This window comes from Manis pentadactyla, chromosome 3 (assembly GCF_030020395.1).
Source record: "Manis pentadactyla isolate mManPen7 chromosome 3, mManPen7.hap1, whole genome shotgun sequence".
In the NCBI taxonomy this organism is placed as follows: Eukaryota; Metazoa; Chordata; class Mammalia; order Pholidota; family Manidae; genus Manis; species Manis pentadactyla.
The window spans coordinates 154005297-154031218 of record NC_080021.1 but is presented as its reverse complement, the minus strand read 5'-3'; the positions used below and the strand labels follow the sequence as shown (position 1 = coordinate 154031218).

The following is a 25922-nucleotide window of genomic DNA, read 5'->3' as shown; positions in this document are numbered from 1 at the left end:
GAGAGTACAATAATTAACAATCACAATATAAATTGATCAGGGGACTATTGAACCATGGTGATGTACATTTGAAACCAACATAGATTGTATATGGATGATGCTTTTAAAAAAGTGAAAAAAATAGTATGGTATAATAAAATAGTGTATATATCAATATAACAGTACATTATGCAAAATATATAATACTGTATTATATAAGTAGGAATAATATTTGAGCCATTCAAGGATGGGCCTTTATGAATGAAATGCTTCCTTCCATCGATATGACAATGTGAAGGCTACAGAGTACAGCAGCTAGAGCGGCCAGGGCTTTTGGAAGTGACTGGGCCTAGGTTCTAAATTCTGGCTCCTTGGAGCCGTGTGACCTGTGGGATCCCTGGAAGAGGCATGGCTTCCCTTTTCTGTGAAGTGGAGATAAAAGGTAACACTCATTTTGCGGAGCTGGTGTGAGAATTAAATTGAACATACATAATGTCTTAAAGTTAATTCCACTTTCTTTCCTTGGTGGTGCAAAAAATATCTGACTCCACAACTTGAAAGGAGAAAACCCAAAGAATGGCTGTGGGGTTGAAGAAGACTTCACAGGAGGGTGGAGGTGAAGTTTAATCAGAGTGTCAAAGATGGCAAGGGAGTGTTGAGGGGCATTCCAGAAGGAGAGAATGGCTTGGGCAAAGGCCCAGAAGGCAGACGGAGATCAGTTCTGAGTGGCTGGTTTTCAGGTTGTACTGTGGTGATGAAAGAGGCAGGTGAAGTCCAACCCAAATTGTGTGTGGAGCTCTGGAATTTGGATATTAGGCTTGAACTACCCACTGACGTGTTATTTGCCCATGTTTGAAGAAATGTAGGGACTGGTTGCCAACACTCAAAGTGTTGACAAGGGATTTCCTGGCTTCTCAGGCAAAACTGGCAGCTGTGGCCATGCTGGTCCCACAGTCCCCCAACTCAGAATGCAGACATTTATTAGTCTGCTCCTCCAGTGCTGCTTCCACCTGGAGTTGCCCTGGCTTGCACTTTAACCCCTGCCTGTCTGAGCACCATGGATTGTCACCCATCAGGAGGGTGACAAGACATGGCATGGTCTTTTGGGTGTATCTAGTGGCTGTGAAGGGCTGTTAACCCAGAAGTATGGCCAGTTGGCGCCCAGGAGGTACGTGCTGGACACACACTGGGATTAGGGGTCTCTGGGAGGTTGCTAAGTGTTTAACAACATAGGTCACCTGTTGGGCCACTTTTTTCATGGTAAATTAATCAGATTCCTTTAACCTGTCTACTCCTTGCACATCTCCAGTACTTGTGGAGTTGAGTAGATGATGATGGCAACTGGGACCACCATCCTGTTTAACTTTTTTTTTTTCAATGAGTTTTTTAAATTAATTTTATTTTGGTATCATTAATCTACAATTATAATTACATGAAGAACATTATGTTTACTAGGTTCCTCCCTTCACCAAGTCCCCCCCCACATACCCGTTCACAGTCACTGTCCATCAACATAGTAAGATGCTGTAAAATCACTACTTGTCTTCTCTGTGTTGCACAGCCCTCCCCGTGCCCCCCCACACTATACATGTTAATCGTAATGCCCCCTTTCTTTTTTCCCGCCCTTATCCCTCCCTTCCCACCCGTCCTCCACAGTCCCTTTCCCTTTGGTAACTGTTAGTCCATTCTTGGGTTCTGTGCTTCTGCTGCTGTTTTGTTCCTTCAGTTTTCTTTTGTTCTTATAATCCACATATGAGTGAAATCATTTGGTACTTGTCTTTCTCTGCCTGTCTTATTTCACTGAGCATAATACTCTCTAGCTCCATCCATGTTGTTGCAAATGGTAGGATCTGTTTTTTTCTTATAGCTGAGTAATATTCCACTGTGTATATGTACCACATCTTTATCCATTCATCTACTGATGGACATTTAGGTTGCTTCCATTTCTTGGCTATTGTAAATAGTGCAGCGATAAACATAGGGGTGCATCTGTCTTTTTCAAACTGGAGTGCTGCATTCTTGGGGTAAATTCCTAGAAGTGGAATTCCTGGGTCAAATGGTATTTCTATTTTGAGCATTTTGAGGAACCTCCATACTGCTTTCCACAATGGTTGAACTAATTTACATTCCCACCAGCAGTGTAGGAGGGTTCCCCTTTCTCCACAGCCTCACCAACATTTGTTGTTTGTCTTTTGGATGGTAGCCATCCTTACTGGTGTGAGATGATATCTCATTGTGGTTTTAATGTGCATTTCTCTGATAACAAGCGATGTGGAGCATCTTTTCATGTGTCTGTTGGCCATCTGAATTTCTTCTTTAGAGAACTGTCTATTCAGCTCCTCTGCCCATTTTTTAATTGGATTATTTGCTTTTTGTTTGTTGAGGTGTGTGAGCTCTTTATATATTTTGGATGTCAACCCTTTATCAGATCTGTCATTTATGAATATATTCTCCCATACTGTAGGATGCCTTTTAGTTCTGTTGATGGTGTCCTTTGCTGTACAGAAGCTTTTCAGCTTGATATAGTCCTATTTGTTCATTTTTGCTTTTTTTTTCCTTGCCCAGGGAGATATGTTCAAGAAGAGGTCACTCATGTTTATGTCTAAGAGATTTTTGCCTATGTTTTTTTCTAAGAGTTTTATGGTTTCATGACTTACATTCAAGTCTTTGATCCATTTCGAATTTACTTTTGTGTATGGGGTTAGACAGTGATACAGTTTCATTCTCTTACATGTAGCTGTCCAGTTTTGCCAGCACCATCTGTTGAAGAGTCTGTCATTTCCCCATTGTATGTCCATGGCCCCTTTATCGAATATTAGTTGACCATATATGTTTGGGTTAATGTTTGGAGTCTCTATTCTGTTCCATTGGTCTGTGGCTCTGTTCTTGTGCCAGTACCAAATTGTCTTGATTACTGTGGCTTTGTAGTAGAGCTTGAAGTTGGGGAGTGAGATCCCCCCAACTTTATTCCTCCTTCTCAGGATTGCTTTAGCTATTCAGGGTCTTTGGTGTTTCCATATGAATTTTTGAACTATTTGTTCCAGTTCATTGAAGAATGCTGTTGGTAGTTTGATAGGGATTGCATCGAATCTGTATATTGCTTTGGGCAGGATGGCCATTTTGACGATATTAATTCTTCCTAGCCAGGAGCATGGGATGAGTTTCCATTTGTTAGTGACCTCTTTAATTTCTCTTAAGAGTGTCTTATAGTTTTCAGGGTATAGGTCTTTCACTTCTTTGGTTAGGTTTATTCCTAGGTATTTTATTCTTTTTGATGCTATTGTGAATGGATCTGTCTTCCTGATTTCTCTTTCTATTAGTTTATTGTTAGTGTATAGGAAAGCCACAGATTTCTGTGTGTTAATTTTGTATCCTGCAACTTTGCTGAATTCCGATATTAGCTCTAGTAGTTTCGGAGTGGAGTCTTTAGAGTTTTTTATGTACAATATCATGTCATCTGCAAATAGTGACAGTTTGACTTCTTCTTTACCAATCTGGATTCCTTGTATTTCTTTGTTTTGTCTAATCGCTGTGGCTAGGACCTTCAGTACTATGTTGAATAACAGTGGGGACAGTGGGCATCCCTGTCTTGTTCCCAGTCACAGAGGAAAAGCTTTCAGCTTCTTGCTGTTCAGTATGATGTTGGCTGTGGGTTTATCGTATATGGCCTTATGTTGAGGTACTTGCCCTCTATACCCATTTGTTGAGAGTTTTGATCATGAATGGATGTTGAATTTTGTCGAATGCTTTTTCAGCATCTATGGAGATGATCATGTGGTTTTTATCTTTCTTTTTGTTGATGTGGTGGATGATGTTGATGGATTTTCGAATGTTGTACCATCCTTGCATCCCTGGGATGAATCCCACTTGGTCATGGTGTATGATCCTTTTGATGTATTTTTGAATTCAGTTTGCTAATATTTTGTTGAGTATTTTTGCATCTACATTCATCAGGGATATTGGTCTGTACTTTTTTTGGTGGGGTCTTTGCCTGGTTTTGGTATTAGGGTGATGTTGGCTTCATAGAATGAGTTTGGGAGTATTCCCTCCTCTTCTATTTTTTGGAAAACTTTAAGGAGAATGGGTATTATGTCTTCTCTGTATGTCTGATAAAATTCCGACGTAAATCCATCTGGCCCCGGGGTTTTGTTCTTTGGTAGTTTTTTGATTACCACTTCAATTTCGTTGCTGATAATTGGTCTGTTTACATTTTCTGTTTCTTTCTGGGTCAGTCTTGGAAGGTTGTATTTTTCTAGGAAGTTGTCCATTTCTCCTAGATTTCCCAGCTTGTTAGCATATAGGTCTTCATAGTACTCTCTAATAATTCTTTGTATTTCTGTGTGGTCCTTCGTGATTTTTCCTTTCTCGTTTCTGATTCTGTTGATGTGTGTTGACTCTCTTTTCCTCTTAATAAGTCTGGCTAGAGGCTTATCTATTTTGTTTATTTTCTCGAAGAACCAGCTCTTGGTTTCATTGATTTTTGCTATTGTTTTATTCTTCTCAATTTTATTTATTTCTTCTCTGATCTTTATTATGTCCCTCCTTCTGCTGACCTTAGGCCTCATTTGTTCTTCTTTTTCCGATTTCGATAATTGTGACATTAGACCATTCATTTGGGATTGTTCTTCCTTCTGTAAATATGCCTGGATTGCTATATACTTTCCTCTTAAGACTGCTTTTGCTGTATCCCACAGTAGTTGGGGCTTTGTGTTGTTGTTGGCGTTTGTTTCCATATATTGCTGGATCTCCATTTTAATTTGGTCATTGATCCATTGATTATTTAGGAGCATGTTGTTAAGCCTCCATGTGTTTGTGAGCCTTTTTGCTTTCTTTGTACAGTTTATTTCTAGTTTTATGCCTTTGTGGTCTGAAAAGTTGGTTGGTAGGATTTCAGTCTTTTGGAATTTACTGAGGCTCTTTTTGTGGCCTAGTATGTGGTCTATTCTAGAGAATGTTCCATGTGCACTTGAGAAGAATGTGTATCCTGTTGCTTTTGGATGTAGAGTTCTGTAGATGTCTATTAGGTCCATCTGTTCTAGTGTGTTGTTCAGTGCCTCTGTGTCCTTACTTATTTTCTGTCTGGTAGATCTGTCCTTTGGAGTGAGTGGTGTGTTGAAGTCTCCCAAAATGAATGCATTGCATTCTATTTCTTCCTTTAATTCTGTTAGTATTTGTTTCACATATGTTGGTGCTTCTGTATTGGGTGCATATATATTTATAATGGTTATATCCTCTTGTTGGACTGAGCCCTTTATCATTATGTAATGTCCTTCTTTATCTTTTGTTACCTTCTTTATTTTGAAGTCTATTTTGTCTGATACTAGTATTGCAACACCTGCTTTTTTCTCTCTGTTGTTTGCATGAAATATCTTTTTCCATCCCTTGACTTTAAGTCTGTGCTTGTCTTTGGGTTTGAGGTGAGTCTCTTGTAAGCAGCATATGAATGGATCTTGCTTTTTTATCCATTCTGTTACTCTGTTTCTTTTGATTGGTGCATTCAGTCCATTTACATTTAGGGTGATTATTGAAAGGTATGTACTTATTGCCATTGCAGGCTTTAAGTTTGTGGTTACCAAAGGTTCAAGGTTAGCTTCTTTCCTATCTTACTGTCTAACTTAACTCACTTATTGAGCTTTTGTAAACACGGTCTGATGATTCTTTATTTCTCTCCCTTCTTATTCCTCCTCCTCCCTTCTTCATATGTTGGGTGTTTTGTTCTGTGCTCTTTTTAGGAGTGCTCCCATCTAGAGCAGTCCCTTTAAGATGCCCTGTAGAGGTGGTTTGTGGGAGGCAAATTCCCTCAACTTTTGCATGTCTGGGAATTGCTTAATCCCTCCTTCATATTTAAATGATAATCGTGCTGGATATAGTATTCTTGGTTCAAGGCCCTTCTGTTTCATTGCATTAAGTATATCATGCCATTCTCTTCTGGCCTGTAAGGTTTCTTTTGAGAAGTCTGATGATAACCTGATGGGTTTTCCTTTGTAGGTGACCTTTTTTTTCTCTCTGGCTGCTTTTAATACTTTGTCCTTGTCTTTTATCTTTGCCATTTTAATAATTATGTGTCTTGGTGTTGCCCTCCTTGGATCCCTTGTCATGGGAGTTCTGTGTACCTCTGTGGTCTGAGAGGCCATTTCCTCCCCTAGTTTGGGGAAGTTGTCAGCAATTATTTCTTCAAAGACACTTTCTATCCCTTTTTCTCTCTCTTCTTCTTCTGGTGTCCCTATAATGTGTATATTGTTCCGTTTCTATTGGTCACACAGTTCTCTTAAAATTCTTTCATTCCTGGAGATCCTTTTATCTCTCTCTGCATCAGCTTCTCTGCGTTCCTGTTTTCTGTTTTCTAGTCTATTAATGGTCTCTTGCATCTCGTCCATTCTGCTTTAAAGTCCTTCCGGAGACTGTTTTATTTCTGTATTCTCCCTCCTTATTTCTTGCATATTTCTCTGCAAGTCCATCAGCATGGTTATGACTTTTGTTTTGAATTCTTTTTCAGGAAGACTGGTTAAATCTATCTCCCCAGGTTCCTTCTCAGAGGAAGAGGTAGCAGATGTCGAAGATGTCTGGTTTAGTCTTGTCTGGATCAAATTTTTTTGCCTTATCATGTTGATAGGTGCAGTGGTTTGCTTTTGACTAGTCTGTCAGCTGGGAGAGCCAAGACTTTCCACTTGCTCCTGGCCTTTCTTTACTGGGACAACTGCGACCTCTAGTGGCTTGTGTTGGGCAATTGTGTGTAGATTGGGTCTCTGTATCTTGCCTGGCCGGTATGGAGGAAGCTCCCTTGCTTTGGGCGTGGCCAGCCTCAGGCTGCTGTTCTGCTATGGCGGGGCCCCAGAGGGATAATGGACGGGGGAGTTGTTTGGCTGTTTACCTCCGTGAGGGGTCTCAGAGCTATTGCCCAGGGGGTTAGTGCTCCCGGAGTTCCCTGGAATTTCCAGCTGCTGGACTGTGACCCTGGATGCTTCCGTCCAGCTGTGGGGTCCCTGTCCCTTTAAGACTTTCAAAAAGCACTCACTTTTCTTTGTCCCAGGAGCACCGGCTGCAGGATCCGCTCACAGGTCTTACTGTCCTGTTTCCCTAGTATCCAGGACCCCACGCATGCACTGTGTCTGCGCTCTGGTGCGGATGGCTGGGGCTGGGTGTTCAGCAGTCCTGGGATCCCTCTCCCTCCCTGCTCCGACTCCTCTCCTCCCGCCGGGAGCTGGGGTGAGGGGCCTCGGGTCCCGCCGGGCTGCAGCTTGTATCTTACCCCTTTCACCAGGCACTGGGTTCTCACAGGTGTGGATGTAGTCTGGCTGTTGTCCTGTGTCTTCTGGTCTCTCTTTTAGGGATAGTTGTATTTGTTGTATTTTCAAAAATATATGTTTTTGGAAGGAGATTCCCACTGTCCTACTCATGCCACCATCTTGGCTCCACCCCCTGTTTAACTTTTTTAAGGCCTTAACTGTCCTTAAGTTGATGCTTAAAGTCTCTTGTACTCCAAAATTCATTAGGACCTGAGTTCATTTGGGGGGATCTTCCCCATCCTTATTTTTTCAACCCCCTAGTTCTACGTCAACAGCAGCTTTCCAACAGAAACAGAATGGCAGCCACATGTGTAATTCTAAATTTTCTAGTAGGTATGCTGAAAAAGTTAAAAGAAACAGGTGAAATTAGTTTCAACAATACATTTATGTAACTTAGTTTTTCCAAAATATTATCATTTCGACATGTAATCAATACCAAAAAATCATGAACGTGATATTTACATTTTTTCGTTCTTCCAAATCCAGTATGCATTACACATTTCTAGCACATGTCCATTCAGATGTCAAACTGAATTTATCATGGAAATACTTGATCTATAGATTTTATAAATTCACAACTGAAAAAGTAAATTCACACTCTCAAGTTGTTCCAAACATATTAAAAATTTCCAGTAACTTTATTGAGTATCATTTTAAAATTAAATAAAGCTTAAAAGCCAGTTCCTCAGATATACTTGCCACATTTTAAGTGCTCAGTGACCATGTATGGCTGGTGGCTACCATACATACAGCTCTGGAGTAGAGCATATTTAGCTTCTGACTGTTGGATTTCAGTTGTAGTTGCTCACCAGAACCCAGAATCCATAGAAATGCCTCCTAAGCATGTAGTTTAGAGGCATGGGGAGGGCTCTGGTTCCATCAGGCGGCCCCTGGCCCTACTGAGAGTGTGACAGTGCTGGGCCTATAAACATTCCCCTTCAATGCAAGAAGTAGCCCCAAGGAGGAGATAACTAGATGTGACCACCTCTTAGATAATTTCATAAACTCCTACTGCAGACACTTTGCATACCTTGGAAGGTTCTTAGACATCCATTAATTTTCCTAGAGGGACAAGACTTTCACCTATGACCCATGAGCTTTTGGCCTTCGACAAACCTGTTATGCCCTATTTCACTTTCATTTTTTGTCTTTCATAGACAGTATATATGAGTTCACACAATAGTGTATATAAAAAATATGTATTGTTTAAAGATTAATAATGAACTCCCATGTCCCCACCACCAGGTTAAGAAATAGAATTTTGCTTGTTCCTTGGAAGGCCTTCATGCTGTCCCCATTATAGCCCTGCTGTCCTGAATTCTGTCAGTCAAACCTCCTTTTCTGAGAGTTTCACCTTCTCTGTATGTCTCCCAAACCAGGTACTGCTAATATAAAAAACATTTTTCTATATTTACTCTGCTGTGACTTGCTCCTTGTGCTCCATGTTGTCTTTGAGACTTGCAGACAGGGATGCACACAGTTATCATTTGTGTTTTCTCTGCTCGGTTGTTTCCTATTGGGTGAGTCTATCACACTTTATCCAGTCTCCTCCTGGTGACTTCTGGTTGATTCCATTGGGCTGCTGTGACGATGGGGCTGCTGTGGGTGTTTCTGTGTGTAGACAGAAGCTCCTTGTGGGTGAATTCTTCAGACTGGCATTGCTGGGTGAGGGGCCAGCAAATATTCAACTAATATGATGCCAGGAGAGGTTGTATTAGTTCAGCCTTCCAGCAGCGGGTGAGGACTGATTCAGTCTTCAGATGTTGTTTTGACAGGGCCCAGGGTGAGGAGGGGACCCCAGGAGTGGATGCTGGCATCCCTGCTAGCCACCAGAGGCCAGGCCTCACCAGGGTGGACTTTAGTTGGGCATATAGGCCTGAGACTCTAGGCCTAGGAACTAGCTAGTGTTTCCTCAAATGCCTCCCATGAGTAGCACAGCACTGAGGACACAGATTGGCCCCTGGAGGCTCAAGCTAGGCAAACCTACCCCAGAAGGTTAGCCCAAGGGCTCCAGGTGGCCTGGAAGCAAGAGGGGTGGCCACTGGGTGGTTTCAGGTGGGACACACATAAAACAACCCTCACCACCATGAATTCCACCTGCCTCCCTCAAGCAAAGAGAGGCAGCCTCTCCCTTGGGCAAGGGTTGAATTTTGTCTCCAGCCTCCTGCCTCTCCACACTTTTGTTGACATGCTTCCAAACAGAAATTTACTGAAGACCCTCAGGCTCTGTGTTTGGAATATTCACATCCTGTTGTTTAAGCCCCTTAACCAGTCTGCGAGGCAGGTACCATGATCCCTGACTTCAAAGGAAGAGACAGAGGTTCCAAAAGGTTAAGCAGTTACCCAGGGAATGTTAGATCAGGGAGACCAAGTGAGAGACAAGGCGAGGAGTCTTTGGCAACAGTTCCTTTTGTGGTTAAAAACAGCTGAATAGAGACATCTAGCTGTGAATGAGTAACTTGCCTTAGACCAAACCTCCCACCCAGAACAACCATCAAAGATAGAAAAATTAAAAAACAAAGCAGACACATGAGGATTGAGCTTATAGAGTTACTCTGCATGTAGAGAAGCATTATTTTGTTCTGGGCCTATCTACCCCAGCCACGGCATGGTGTTTGTCCACAACAACTGCAAGGTGTTCAGATTCTGTAAATCTGAATGTCATAAAAACTTTATAAAGAAGCGCAATCCTCACAAGGTCAGGTGGACTAAAGCCTTCCATAAGGCAGCTGGTAAAAAGCTTAGGGTAGGTAATTCATTTGAATTTGAAAAACATAGAAATGGAGCAGTCAAATACCAGCAAGAGCTGTGGAATAAAACTATTGATGCAGTGAAGAGAGTTGAAGAGATCAAACAGAAACACCAAGCTAAATTTATAATGAACAGATTTGAAAAAAAAAAGAACCACCAAAAGTTCAGGACATCAGGGAAATCAAACAAAACATCTGTCTCATCTGGGCTCCTCTTGCAGGCAAAGGAAGGCAGCTGGAATTAAAAGGATGTGGACATGGAAGATAGTTCTTAAAAGTCTCACTCCCTGTAACCATTTCTACAAGTGCATTTGAAAATCTCCTTTGGAGACTTAGGACTTCTAAATTATCAACTTATATTTTACATCAGGTCATTCAAATGAAAGGTAATTAAAAGTATGTCTCTCCTACCTTGCCATTTGGAAAATGTTAGATATTTTGGATGTTAGATTGTATCTCAAACCTTCACTGATCAGTTGAGATGAAAATTATGAAAATTCCTATTATCAATACAGAAGCAAGTTGTGGACATAAAATGATCATGCCATTTAGATAATGGCAGTAGGCAACATTTATGTAATAACTAATGACAAAAATTCATGGCTAGTGATAATATAAATAAAAAGTCTCCTTTGCAGTAAAAAAAAAAAAGAAAAAGAAAAATAGGTGTGTATAGGTATCAGAGAGACTAAGACAGCTAGGACTTGAGGGGCCAGGGTCCTGGCAAGAAGGACCCCACATTTCAAACATGTCCCCACCATGTCTGGAACCTATATGGTTCCCAGGTATGTGATTCTTTCCTTTGTGGCCTGGACCCTGGAGCCAGACAGCTTGGGTTCAAATCCCTGCTTTTCCACTTTGTATCTGTGTCACTTGGGCCAGTTACCCTTCCATGCCTCAGTATCTTCCTCCATACAATTTTTACCACCTATTTAATGGCATGTTTTTTGCATTTTTGTCTTTTCCACTGTTTTAAATAGCCCCCAAGAATTGCACCACACTGCTAGTGTCTAGTGTTCCTAAGCATGGGAAGGCTGTGACATACCTTACTAAAGAAACACGTGTGTTAGATAAGCTTCATTCAGGCTTGAGCTACAGTGCTGTTGGCCCTTAACTCAATATTAATGAATCAGCGATATATATTAAACAAGGTGTCTTAAAACAGAAACACACGTAAAACAAGGTATTGATTAATTGGTGAAAATGTGACCGAAGGCTTACAGACACCTAACCTCAAATTTCCCTTAGGAGAAATCCACTAATCTAGTGTTTGTGGCAACTTCATAGACCGTCACTGCTGTAATGACCATTATAACCCTACCTCCCTCACAGGGTCATAATGGGGGTGAATGGTGTCCACATCTGTAAAGACTGAGAACAGTACTGGAATTGTGAGCTCCCTAGATGTGCAGTGGCCATAACTATATATCATCATGGCGGCTCGCTCTCATCTCCTCCACAGCCACCCTCCTCTATCCTGCCGCTGTGCCCTGCACCCCCATAGCTCCTTGTCTGCTCACTTCTCAGCTGCATGCCCTCTGTCTCCCCCTTTCTGAGCTTGCCAATGCCTCTGATGGCTCAAGAGAATAACTGACAGCCTTTGACTCCGTCTCTTAGTGGCGACCAGAGTGACCTTTGGAGAATGTCACTACCAGCCTCTTCCAGCCCTCTGGTGCCTTCCCAGGCAGCTGAGCACCCTCAGTAGGCCTGTGGCCCCCCACCTGCCTCCATCCCTCCCTGCCACCTCCACTCCAGCTGTACCACTTTTCTCTCCTTTAAGGGCTCCATCCCCTCCCACCAGCAGGACCCCTTCACCCCTTACTTGCCCTCCTCTAGCTGTTAACCTGTCTCTCCAGCTGGTCAGTAAGGCTGGCGGTAATCAACTCATCTCCTCAGAGCCTGGACACTCAGCAATTATGTGTTAAAGGACATCAGCAGGTCACATTGTCTCCTGCAGATCATGTTAATAAGATCTGTCAGACAGCAGCCTGCAGTGAGAACCTCTCTTCTAGACACCAGCAGACTTCTGTCTCTTACTATTTGGTGTTGCCTGTTTCAATCAGATTCCAGGAGCTTGGCTGATGCTTCCCCGCCTTGCCGGTGCAAACCACATCTCCGACTAGCCCAGAGCATTGCTGCCCAGGGCCCTCCTCCAGTGGTGGATATGTTCTATGTCTGTGCCCCTAGCCACGTGAGGCCACAGGACCAGAAATGTGGCCAGTGCCACTGAGGAAGTGACTTTGTACATTTTATTTTATTTCAGTAAATGTAAATTTAAATAGCTTCATGTGGCTGCTCTAAGAACAGCACAGGCTTAGAGAGTGACCAGGAGAACACAGTATAATTCATTAAAAGAAGCTGAAAAGACTCCCTGAAAAACATTAACACAATCCCTCTGGGATGTAGAAGTGGCAATAGTTAAACCATTCAATAGTGGACTGGAATATACTAAAAAATGGTAATGCTATTTTTAACTTTGACTTTCAGAGTTCAAACCACCACTGCCTCCACCAGATTCTGAATGTCAAAAAGCAGAGTATCTGTTTGATGAATTTGAGGACAGCAGGAACTTTGGGCAACCCTGGGTAAGAAAAAGCACCTTCCATATTGGAGACCTCTTCCTCCTTCCTCTCCTCCCTCCCTCTCTTAACATATAACATATGCACACAAACATGCTTCCATTAGCTTTTATTTCTCGTACTTCTCTTTCCTTTCTCTTTATCAAAAAAAAACACCCATCCCATATAAAACCTGTTTTCACCCTGAGCACCAGCATTGAAGCATCTTTCCACATCACTAACTATCCACCATATTACTTTTAATGAAATAGTGTTAAATTTTATGGTTGTACTATAATTCATTTAACCCATCCCCTACTGTTGGACATTTAGGTTGTTTCCAGTTTTGTACTTACTCTCTTTGATATCTTAGTAGTTTGGGTAGGCCTAGCTTTTTTAACAAATAGACCCAAAACCTGTGATGGCTCAAGCCAGGCGTAGTTTGTGTCCCCCTCTCAGGCCAGGTGGCCATGCCTCTGTGAAAAATGATTCAGGGAACTGGGCTCCTCCTACCTTCCTGTCACCTGTCAATACCTTACTGCCATCTGCATGGTTGAGCTGGATCACCCTATCCAGGTTCAACTGTAAAAAGAGACAAGAGCACAGAAGGCCTGGAAGTGGCATTTGTCCCTCCCTCACATTTCAGTGGGAAGGACTTGGTCACACAGCCCCAGCTAACTGCAGGGAGGTTGGGTGATACAGCCTAGTGGGTGTCCTAGGAGAAAAATGGGCTCTGGTGGAAAACTGCCAGGCACTGCTCCAGTCTCCACCCTGCCACTGCTGGCTCATGGACCCACCTTCCTCGCACACACACGCTGACCCCCAGGCCCAAGGCTGCAGCCACAGCCCCATGTGGTCACTCATCTACCTCAAAGGCCAAGATCTCCAGGTGACAAGCAGTGTCTCTCTCAGGTATAGGAATGGCTTCTCTGACACACACAGAAATACATACACGGTAGCTGCTACAACATACAACAGCTGCCATTCAGAAAAGAGATGCCTCCCTGGCCCACAGCAGCAATGGAGCCCCCACCGAGCAGCACTGTTACTGCCTCTGCCCTGGCAGAGGGGGCGGTCCTCCATGAAACCCTGGTTCCACCCCCGGGAGGTTCCAAAGGCTGTCTTTAGGCTCTGGTAGACACTGGTAGGCCAGACCCATTTTTCTTTGGTAACAGGAGGCTTCTGACCTCTTTACTCCCAGACAGTCCCATTGCCAGGAACCCCATCCAAAGTTCTTCTCTGGACAGGAGCCTCAGCCTGCCTTACTTTTTACATCCTGGCCCCACTGCCCAGCTCTCTCAACCTAACAGCAGGTTGCCTGAAGTCATGTGGAACAGTAAGATCGGAGACCAGCCACACCCTCACCCTGGTTTCTGCAACAGGATAAGGTCCTCTTTTTTGGCTTCATGAGAGGCCTTGGTTGAACAAAGCCTTAGAGCCTCCCTTTGGCTTTTCTCCAATGTTCTGTCTGACCACTGTTCACATGCCAGCAGCAGCAAGGAGCCACCCACAGGCAGGAACAGTGTAAGTGTCCCCAGAACTGCAGGCTCAGTGAGCACGCTGTTGGCATTCCACACTACCATAGGGAGCAGGATGGCAGAGGGCCTTGCAAGCTCCCGGTCTGTGGTGTCTGTTCGCTGGCCCTTCCACAGTCTCTGGGCTCATACCATGTCTGCACACTTGAGGGCTTTGTTTTGGTGGCACCATTTCCAGCTCCTCCCCACCCAGATTCTCTGCTACTGTCCCCTCGCCCCTGCAGGCAGTCTGAGGTTGGGTTAGCCTTGCAGGAGGCACCAAGTCCAACTCCCTTCTTCACGGTCTAGTTCCAGCCCCTGGGAAGCCCACCTTTGTCCTGCCATGTGTAGGAGGAAAGCCCACATCTGCTGTGGCCCAACTGGTTCCTTTCAGGAAGCACCTGCCAAGCTCTTGATTTTGGACTTTATACCCAAGTCAGGTGTGTCTTTATGTTTCCCACACTCCTCAAGACACATGTCAACTCCTTGTCCGGTTGTCTCCAGCTCCCTCTCCATTGGCTGTAACTGAAAGGAGGGAGAGGGAAATGTCCAACACCCCTACCAGGCCCAGCATTCTCTTAAAAGACCAGCCCCTCACCATTTCCTGATCAGTCTGTAACCTTCCCTAGTGGTACACTTGAGGCGTGGCAGTCATATGGCAGATCTTTATGTCTTGCATTCTTTGTCTAGCAGCCATTGGTGTCTCACTTTAGGCCTCTTAGAAACTGTCAGCTGATGACGTCTGGTATACATCTTGTAACCTAAAGATATACCCTTATAGGGGCACAAAAGCTTGTACTAGGGTGTTTATTATAGCAATACTTTGTTATAATTCTCATACCATAATGTTCAACATTTTTAAATGTACCAAAAAATTCAACATGTAAAAATGTTCCAGTCAGTGAATTTTCATATATTCACAAAGTTGTACAACTTTTACTTCTAATTCCAGAACATTTTTATTGCTCCACCAAGAAACCCCCTGCCCATTAGCAATCATTCCCCATTCCTCCCTAACCTAATCTACCAATTAGCAACCACTAATCTACTTCCTGTCTCATTGAATTTATAGTGATGTTTTAAAATTGAAAAATAATATGACATAAAAACTGTGTATTTTTCAATAAAATTGGGAAAATATGAACTATGTATACAAGAATGTCTCCAAGTCCTAAATATACAGCTTGATAAATTTTCAAAAGCTAAATATCTCATCAAGAAATAGCTCAAGAAACAGAATGTTACACCAGCTCCCAAAGCAAGCCTCCTGCTTGCCCCTAGTTATCAACCCCTCCCTGCCCCAGAGTAACTACCATTCTGATTTCCAATCATTATGGCTTAGTTTTGGCTGGTTTTTTTACTTTATATAAGCTGTGACATTGAATATATTTCTGCGTGGCTTCTTTCAGTCACCATTGTGTTTATGAAATTCATCCATCATTACATAACATATGTTATATTTATAAGCAGTTCTATTTTGCTCTATGGTATTCCACTGTATGAATATACCACAACTTAACTATTGTATTACTTATGCGTGCTTGGGCAGTTTATAGTTTGGGGCTTTAAGGTACTTTTGCTGTGAACATTCTAGTATAGTGCGTGTCTTTTGATGAACCTAGGTATGCATTTCTGTTGCGTATATACCCAAGAGTGGATTTGATGGCATATGACTATTCAACTTCAGCAGATATGTCCCAACAAACTTGCCCAGTGTCCCATTTACTTGCCCATCAGCAGTATCTGAAAGTTCTGGATGCTTCACTTGCTAGTAAACTCTTGATATTATCTGTTTCTTTCATTTTAACCATTCTGGTGGTTTCTCATTATGATTTTTTTCATTTGTCTTTTACTGGATATTAACAAAGTTGTGCACCTTTTCATATTTTCATATGTTCATTGGCCATCTCTTTGCTAATGAAATCTGTTCAAATATTTTATCCATTTTTCCATTGGGTTTTCTTTTTCTTACTGATTGGTAGGAGTTCTTCATATATTCGAGAAATAAGTCCTTTTTCAGATAAATATAATGCAAATATTTTCTCCCACTTTGTAATTTGCCCAACAAAAATTTTAATAACAAAAGCAATGAAAACAACTTCAAGGTCAGCTAAAGGAAACATGTTGAATAAATAACATAAAACACTACTATGAAAATGTGCTAATACATAATTTCCAAGACATGTTAAATGAAAGCTGTAAGGTGCTTCATTCGTATATTAAAAAGACTGTAAAACAGAGGAGACTGTTATCACAGTTGACTCGGGGATGGGTATGGCCTCTTTGAGAAGGAAGGCTTACTTCTCTGTAAGCCCCGTTATGCCATTTAAATTTTTACTCAATACATGTTAGCTATTTTCCATATTTTTAAAGTTTAAATAAAAACTAATTGATGTTAATAACATGGAGCAGTGTGGTAATCATATATTTTTGGTTATTTCTGTGTCTCCTCAGCAACTCTCTGGATGAGACCACCTATGAAAGGCTGGCAGAAAAGACACTGGACTCCTTAGCAGAGTTTTTTGAAGACCTTGCAGACAAACCTTACACATTTGAAGACTATGATGTCTCCTTCGGGGTACCTCTTTGCTTATTTTCATTTTTCTGTTTTTCCCTAAGAATTTTATTTTCACTAAATTTATATTTCACTAAAATAAAGAATTCCCCTCTAGTACAGTGACAGCATCCAGCAGCTTGTGGTTATTGGTGGAACCAAAAGACTAGCGTTCATGTGCCAGCCTTGCTCTGCCAGGCTTGTGACCCTGTGACCTTGGGCAAGTCACTCAGCCTCTTTGAGCCTCATGTCTGCTCAGGTTCTCATGCTTCACTTGATATCCTTGAAGGTAAATCAGGGAGGGACTTGGGCATAGGTTTGTCTAGCAAGATGCCTCTCATCCTGCAGGCTTGGAGACCACAGGACTAGATTGCTAGACCTTACTCAGGGTAAGGTACTGCCAGGAGGTGTTCAGACCACACAGACCTGGGCCCTGCTTCTGGAGATTCTAGTGCCCTAGGTTAGAGTGCATTCCCAGGAAGCCAATTTTTTTTTTATAATCTTAAAAGGTTTATATATAAAGGATATATAATCTTACAAAGGTTTCACATGAGCAACATGGTTACTGCATTCACCCATATTATCAAGTCCCCACACACACCCCATTGCAGTCGCTGTCCATTAGCATAGTAAGATATTATACAGTCACTACTTGTCTTCTCTGTGCTACACTGCCCAGGAAGCCTATTTTTAAAAGCTCACCCAGGGTGCCCAAGATTCTATTGGGTTCCTTGGGTCCCTCCTAGAGATTTTCATGTAATCGGTCTGGGCTGTGGGGTCTGGGGTTTTTTAAGTTTTTAAAATCACTCTCAGGTGATCCTAACATACAGTTGGGGTGAGAACCAGGCCTGGGTGAAATTTGGGCCCCAGATCCTGCCAAGGGAGTGCTGTTGTGTATCAACTGGTCACCAGGTGGCAGACTTGAGCAAGGGTCAACCTTTCGCTTTAGAATTTTGCTTAGGTCTTACTCAAGGGAGAGTTGTTTTTTTTTTGCCAGTAGGAGAAAATCCCCCACAGAGGTTAATAATCTTGACAATTAATTAATACCAGGAAATGTCATGAAGTGTGCATTTTTAATTAAACCGTGGAATTATTTAGCACAACCAGCTGTCAGGCTAACATAATAGAAATAATGTTGGATAATGCTGTAGGAGCCCTGGATAGAAAAGGGACTCCACCACGTGGAGCAGGCAGCAGAACCTAAAAGAAAGTGCCTGCCTGGTTGTAAGGACAGTGAGGGACTTGGCAGTAAAACCAGGGGCACCAAGGCAGGAAAGGGTCGAATGCCTTCCAGGTGGTTTCAGTGGTTGCTGCCAGCCCCAGAAAAAGCAGCCGTGTGGGGCAGGGCTTCAGAAGTGCTTACAGCCGACCTCAGAAAGCAGAGCTGCCTGGAGCCACTGCAGATGGGCCTCCCCAGCTTGGCCATCTGTGGTGGTGAGAGCCGGAGCAGTTACAGGTCTCCTCAACCCCAGCCTCCCTACTGGGAGCTGCACTAGAGGGAAACCACATCTCAGGCTGAACTCTGCCGAACATGCCCACATTTATTACCTTGCCACAGAAACAGTTACACACCCCCGTCCTTACAGGCTTAGTGAAGCCCCAGCCTGACTAAAGCACTTTGTGTGAATGTTTCATTGGAGGCAAAGGTACCAGTATTCTAGCAGCTAGATGCAGTCACTGAGTCAGGCTACCAAAGCTCCTGGGCAGTGGTAGATCACAGGACCTTAGCTGGATCCTACCCCGAGTGTCTCTCTGAAGAGTCAGCCGGCCGCTGGGCCTTCCAGATTCTGTGCTTACTCCTGCTCGGGAAGAGGCTGCTGTGTTTGTCTAGCCGATCCATAGACCTTGAGTGTCATTCTACTCATGAGGGAAAAACTGTTTCTAACAACTCATTTGCCAATTAGGAAATTCTCTGGTGTGGATGTGGAAACCAAAGCCAGCAGTAGCTCCTCTGTAGTTTGGACTTCTGATTAACTATTTTGCAATGCTGCCCACCCCAAGGTGTGAATTCCTGCTGAGAGTCCTGTAGGAGCTAACGTGTGTGTTCCATATAGAAATCAGCTGAAAGTACATTATCGGCAACAGAACACCTGGAACACTATTATCTGTGCTTCGTAGGAGCGCAGTCTTGCCCTGCCTTGGATGTTTCCTCCCCTGTGAAGCCCTCCTTCATACTCCAGGCAGATATCACCCTTCCTTCCCTGCCCAGCACTCTGAGGATCATTCTGGGGAGTACTGATCACCCTGTGTTATCACTATTGACACATCAGCTCCCAGGGCTAGACTGAGCTCCTTGGCCTCCAGGACGCTGTCCATCCTTGGTGTCGCAAGGCCTGGAACATTGCTAAATATACAGTAGGGGCTTAATAGATGTTGACTCACTACATCAATGCAATGGAGTTCACGTACTTTTCCAAAACACACCTTAATTGATGCCACTCGGCATCACAGATGTTTATCAACTTGCTCCTGGCCAGATAGATATATGAAAGCTGCTGGTGTCCAGATACACCCAAGACCACATTTGTTCTGCTTTGTCCCTGTGGAGTGGGAGGTGGAAGAGGCTTCTTGGCTGTGTGTGCTTATCCCATCAGATATGTAGCGAATGTTGGAAGTCAGTGTCTGGGTCAGGCCTCATCCCTTACAGGCACTACCGTCAGAGGGGACTGCCTGCCAGAGCAGAAAGCAGCTCCCGTCGCTAGGCAACTGCAGAGTCTGCACTGGAACCAGAAAAATCCAGATGCTGAGAAGCATCTCACTAGCTGAAGAGTTACCTCCAAGCCACCTTCCTTTTTTACCCCAGGTAGAGCCCTGCCCTCTTGGATATTTTATTTAGAATCTGCTTGCTGCCATGCTCTTCATTCACTAAGTTGTCAGCATTTTACTTCCACAAAGCAAGGTTTCTTAACCTTCTCTGGGTTGGCACCCCTCTAAGAATCTGGCTGCTATAGACCCTCTTGAGAAAAACTTCACCACATACCTATGAATACAACTTCAGCTTCAAGGGGGCTGTTTGCAGACCCCTGAGGACCACCTCTGGCCCCAGATTACAGATATTTGCACAGAGGCGGCATTTTATTGGATATGGAGGCAAAGGTTCTGGCTCCACATCCAGGATTTGTTTTTTTTTTTTTCTAAGGGTCCTTAATTATCTAACTTCTGTGAGTGGCAGGTTCTTCAGCTGTGAAGGTGACATTCCATTATTTCTCCAGGTTTACATGAGGATTAAATATTTTTAAGGGTTTCACATTCATTAGTCTGATTTTCTTAAGGGGAAGTCAGTGTCTATTTTTGGAGTGTGGGAAGCCACACATACATGACATCCTCTGACTCAACAGGCTATCCCATGTATGTTTCTGCAAATGAGGTGGTGACAACAGAGATTGCTCTTTTTGCTCCCACATTGTGAAGGGTTGATATAGACTGGTGGCAATGACTTCACCAGCTGTGGCCAGGATCTGTTCCGACTGGTTAGCGCTGTGTCTCAGCAGCTACTAAATATTTTGCTATCTCTCAACTTTCCTCCCGTCCCCTGCATTTAAGTCTGCCCACACTCCCAAAACAGTCTCAGATTGCTCATTAATACTAGTAACCAAAACGCCCTCTTCATCTGGTCTCCTTACAGACAGCTCCCAAAGCAAGAACTCCTGGTGATCCAGTAAAGCAGTCAGTTTCCCTCCTCCACTTGCCACCTCCCTTTGGAAACCGCTTCAGGCTCCAGGGGAACTAATTATGTCCAATGCACTGGAAGTGGGGGTGGCTGAGTGTGGAGACTTTCTGCCTTGCATCACTTGCCCTTAACTTTGGTTCATGTTATTACAGCGCCTGGTCATCATTGGCCTGTTCATGCACCCATTAAGTGTATTTTTGCATCAACCAGTATTTTTCACAAAGAATGGATGTGTTAAGACACTGAAGATGCTAGGATCTGCTCTCAAGGTGCTTAAAGTAGTGGAGGGATGGGGGCAGGTGACCAGCAAATAAGCCAGCAGCTTGGATGCAGTGAGGAAAGTGCAGAGAGGCTGTGGGGACCCTGGTCCCTGCTGAGGGGTGTCAGGGTAATCTTCCCAGAGGTGCCTCAGCTGGGACCTGGAGTGGAATGAGTTGCTGGTCTTGTTTGGGGAGGGGATTCTGCAGAGAAGGTACCAGACAGAGGAACCACTTGGGGCCTGGGCATCTAGAAGGGCACTCGTGGTTGTTTTATTAATATGCTCTCTGTGAATGAGTGGTCTGTGCTCTGGGGTCAGTCAAGACCTGGGGTTACTCAAGACCTGGGGTTGGGAAGTGTTGATGTTGCCCTTCAGCGATTGTATCCACCATCCCGATGGGGTCCCCTGTTCTAAGGCTGTGATGAGGAGCTGGTGCCGAAACTCTGCGCACCCATTCTGGCACTGTCTCTGAAGGAGGTGGCACAGATGTCCTGAGGAAACAGACATCCTTGATGAGACGCAGACCTCATATCTCTGCCCCATCCCCCGCCCTTGCCACTGCAACTGCACCAGAGTGTAGGGTACAGTACACAGGGCTGCAAATAGGTCAAATTAGAAACAATCACATCTTGATTCCCTGTGCCTGATTTCTCATGGGAAAATAAGCCATGAAAGTATGTCGGAGAGGAGGAAGGAATTGGGAGTGGCTGCTAATGGGCATGGGGTTTATTTCAGAGGTGATGGAAATAATCCAGAATCAGACAGAACGATGTTTGTATGCTTGATGAAAACACTTTGTGAAATGCTAAAAACTACTGAACTGTGCAGTTTTAAGACACTTTTAAGTAAATGAAAGGCAGTCCTACCAAAACAGTGGGTTTCAGGAAAATAATTTTTGAAAAAACAAACTTACATACACTGTGATTCTAGCCCTTTTAAGAAATGCATTTGAAAACTGGCAGCTGATACCTCAGAATGAGCAGCTCCTATCACTGGTTAATGGAACTGAGAGTGGGAAGAGCTGCCTCTTGGGGATGCAGACAGACCTGGATTGAAGATCAGCTGTGCCAATGGCAATGTATTCTTTATTACTCTGTCCCTGTTTTCCTCATCTGTAAAATTGGGATAATGGTTCCCACCTCTGATGGTTATAGTCATGGTGGAAACAGTTTTACACAAGATGTCCAACACAGGTACTGAATTATAGTAGTTAATATTTTTATTGATGTTTCATTTTATTTATACTATCTGTATTCCCGGTATCCATAATTTTTCATTTCTTTTTTAATCAGGAAAAAAAGTGCTGTTAAAAATATAACGCCATGGAGTTCCCATCCCATGCATTTCAGTTATGTTATTATTGGTACTTCCTTCTGCCTTTTCTATAGCTCTTTGTTTTTACCAATCAAGCACAAAGCTATTCGGGGCCCCTTGGTTGGCCAGGGGCTCTAGGAGGCGCAGAGAAGGGCCACAGTGTATCTCTGTGGGTCATGCATGGGATGGGGGACAGCAGAGCCTCCCTCTTGCTCACCAGCTCCAATAAAGGGTGCTTGGCTATATAGCTGTTTCTTTAATATCCTGTGCATGCTAAAGAGACCTCTGACCTTGGGAGTAAAGGGCTCCTTGTTAAAGCAGTGTTTTCAAATTTAAATGACCATTTATTGAGCTAAGATGGACCAACCCCTCTTGAAGAATTCAAGGCTCTTGTAAAGTCTGAGGAGTGTCTGAAAAGCTTATGAGTGCTTGGGAAGTGTCTGAAAATAAAGACCCTAGTCTAGAATGTCTGCCTTCTACCAGCAGAGCTGAAGCTATTGCTCTTTTAAGACAAGCAAAGCAGGTGATTTGATTACTTCCTTCGTCCTTGCCTTTCTCTGTTTTTCTCATTTTGGACTTGTCCTGTCCAGTGTTTGTGCGGACGTGGTACTCGGGTAAACTGCACTTTTTAACGACCTCTGGTGTGTTCTGGCTGGTAAACGAGGGAACCAGGGCAGCAGCCGGGATCCTCCCGTTTGCCAGCTGTATACCTCAGATAAGTCACTTAACACATGGAGCTTCTGTTTGCTCACCTCAGAGAGTGGAATTACGGTAATTCTCATCTTGCCAGCATCACTGAGAAGGAGCAGAAGGACTGTGAGATACAAGTATTACTGTGATTAGTCAGAGGCTGATTCTGAGAGTGATGTTCTTTCTGCATGATCTCATATTTCTAAATACTAAATTAAATTAAAGACATCTCTTTATGGTGTATTTGCTCTACTTCTAGAAATGGAGAGTGTTGACATGCAACAAAATATGAAGCAATTATTACAAAGTGATAACATTGTCTTGTTTTATTTTCCTCATGTTTTCCACCTGATCCACCAGAGTGGTGTTTTAACAATTAAACTAGGTGGGGATCTAGGAACCTACGTGATCAACAAGCAGACTCCAAACAAGCAAATCTGGCTATCTTCGCCATCCAGGTATGTTTTGAGGTCAGAATATGTCGTTCTTAAGCTTGTTTAAAATGTGACATTTGTTTGAAATGGACTGTTTAACAGGTTTTGCCCTGGGGTGTCAGTATCTCTTATATTAAACCTTTTCTGACACTTCACAGCATGTCTCCTTCTCACTAGGAGAGTTTACTCTGGTGATATAACTTCTATCTGGTGATAATTTGGCTGCTGTATGCAGATATTGGGGTGTTAAGATCAGAAGCAAAAAGTGTAACTTTTCAGCACCTAGCCTAGACAGTTTTTCTCTATTAAGTCATTGCCAACTGTTTAAAAAGCCACTTACTTTTGATATTGAAGCATCTGAACAATTTGCACTTTGTCTTGCAAGCAAGTTAACATTTCACCTCTAGTGTGTTTTGAGCGTATCAGCTAAAAGTTTAATTCTATTTGCAGAACTGGGCTGTGTGCTCTGTGGAGGTGAGAGAGCATTTTAAGCTGCTACTTCCGAGCATGTAATCCCCCTGCCTTTTCCATTGATGTGCTTTCAAACTAGCAGAATAAAAGATTGTGTTGGAGACCGCCTGCACTGTGTCTCAAGGCCTGAGAAACATGCAGGAGGAGAGGTTCCCTCATCCATCCAGCTGCTGCTGAAGTATTTGTAAGAAAGTGAAAGAGACACTCACAAAAAGCTCTCAGACTGACCTTCCTGGGCCATCCATTAGCCCAGGCCATCCATTCCAGAGAGAATATATTGGCTGTGAACTTGGAAGGGCCCAAATATAACCAGACCCAGCCTGAAATTCTTTGAAAGCCCAATGGTATTTGCATTTTTAAAAAAAATCACAACTCTTCCCCTTCCCCCATGTTGACATCACTTTTAGGCAGTTAAAATTACACTGCTTACTGTGCTGTGATGTGTAATTAGTTGTTCAAAAGAAGCATATGCCTCCTTCATCCCAGCCTCATCTAGAAAGTATATTATGATTCAACAAAAACAACTCCAGAAATCACTATCATTTCTAGCAAGGCCCTATTCACATATCATATTACTTTTTAGACCCAGTTAGCTTACTTGAAGTTAGTGGTTTGCCCTGCCTGGGCCAAATAGCCTATTCTCTCAGGCCTCAAACAGCTGTCCTGACCTAACCATGGCCATGCATGAGGACTGCAGATTTTTATCCTTCATCTCCAGAGGAACCTGTCCAAGAAGCTGGGTGGATCAGCTCAGATCCAGCCATCACCTTGGGAGACTGGTGGATTTGTAAATACCAGGCAGGGCACCAGAACCAGCTGTGGTGGCTCCACTAACAGAATTCCCTCTGCATTGCACCTGGAGACTGAAAAGTCCATATTGTATTTGGACACACCTACCAGCAATAAGATCGTACCTCAGGCATGTTTAATCTGTAATGCATGATGGGAATGTGGAAGTAAAATCTGCCAAGCAAGGAGATAAAAGACCTGTACTCTGAAAACTTAAGACATTGATGAAAGAAACTGAAGATGACACAAATAAATGGAAAGATATTCCATGATCATAGATAGGAAGAATTAATATTGTCGAAATGGCCATGCTACCCAAAGCACTTTACAGATTCAGTGCAATCAATCCCTATCAAAATAGAAGTGGCATTTTTCACTAAACTAAAACAAATAATCCCAGCATTTGTATGGAACCACAAAATACTCCAAATAGCCAAAGAAATCTTGAGAAAGAAGAACAAAGTTGGGGGTCTTACACTCCCTGATATCAAGTTATACTACCTACAAGCAAAACTTCTGAAGTGTCCTAAATTAAGTGACACAAGAGCCAAAGAATAAGGGAGAGAGACAAGACAAATTCATCAGTCAATAGCTGTGGAACAGAGCTAACCAGAAACTCCACGTTCCTGGATGAAGTCATTTCAACAATCATCTAGAGTGTTCTCTGGACCACCACATCCCCCTTGGCATGACCATGTCTGACCATCATCAGCAACCAATCCATGAGCCTTCTCTCTGGACTAACTAGCTATCCCAGGACTTTCCTTATTTCACGTTAATTTGCCTTCCTTATCTGTAGCCCATGTGAACTTGAAGAACTTTCTTTCCTTAAACCCTCATAAATGTGCCCTGTTTCTTGAGTTGAGCAGGCAATTTGTTCCTGTTAACTGGCTGCGAAGCAGTAATTTCCTGTCACAGGACTTAGTCCTTCTAGTTGCATCTGTAATGGCTCAATAAATTATTTTATTTCAGAGATCTCTTGGTCTCTAGAGTTTTTGATTTGTCATTACAAAGCTATAGTGATTAAAACACTATGGCACTGGCACAAAAATAGATACATGGATCAGTGGAACAGTGGAAATAAAACCCTGCATATATGATCAGTTAATATATGACAGAGGAGACAAGGATATACAGTGGGGAAAAGACAGCCTCTTCAATAAATGGTGCTGGGAAAACTGGACAGCTACATGCAAGGTAATGAAACTGGATTACTGTCTAACACATACACAAACTCAAAATAGATCAAAGACCTAAATGTAAGACATGAAACTATAAAACTCTTAGAAGAAAACATAGGCAAAAATCTCTTGAACATAAACATGAGCAATTTTTTACTGGACACATCTCCTCTGGCAAGGGAAACAAAATGCATAATGAACAAGTGAGACTACATCAATCTAAAAAGCTTCTGTACAGCAAAGGACACCATCAGAACAAAAAGGCAGCCTATAGTATGGGAGAATATATTTATAAATGATTTATCTGGTAAGGGGTTAACATCCAAAATACATAAAGAACTCATATGCCTCAACACCAAAAAAACAACCCAATTTAAAAAATGGGTGGAGGACCTGAACATTTTCCAAAAAAAATACAGATCACCAAAAGGCACATGAAAAGATGCTCCACATTGCTAATTATTAGGGAAATG

The 25922-nt window shown here is 43.0% G+C and overlaps 1 protein-coding gene across 4 annotated transcripts in view; it reads left to right on the top strand.

The window, feature by feature from the left end:
- PIP5K1B (phosphatidylinositol-4-phosphate 5-kinase type 1 beta) overlaps positions 1-25922 on the top strand; it is a 385124-nt gene that overhangs the window by 357856 nt on the left and 1346 nt on the right. For 3 of the 4 annotated variants that reach the window (XM_057498597.1, XM_057498594.1, XM_057498595.1), the window contains 3 exons: positions 12503-12600; positions 16542-16665; positions 22935-23032. In XM_057498597.1, coding sequence (XP_057354580.1) covers positions 12503-12600; positions 16542-16665; positions 22935-23032 — 320 coding nt within the window. Of the gene's footprint in view, positions 1-12502; positions 12601-16541; positions 16666-22934; positions 23033-23458; positions 23703-25922 lie in introns of those variants that run through there. The other variant, XM_057498596.1, reaches the window with a different exon arrangement.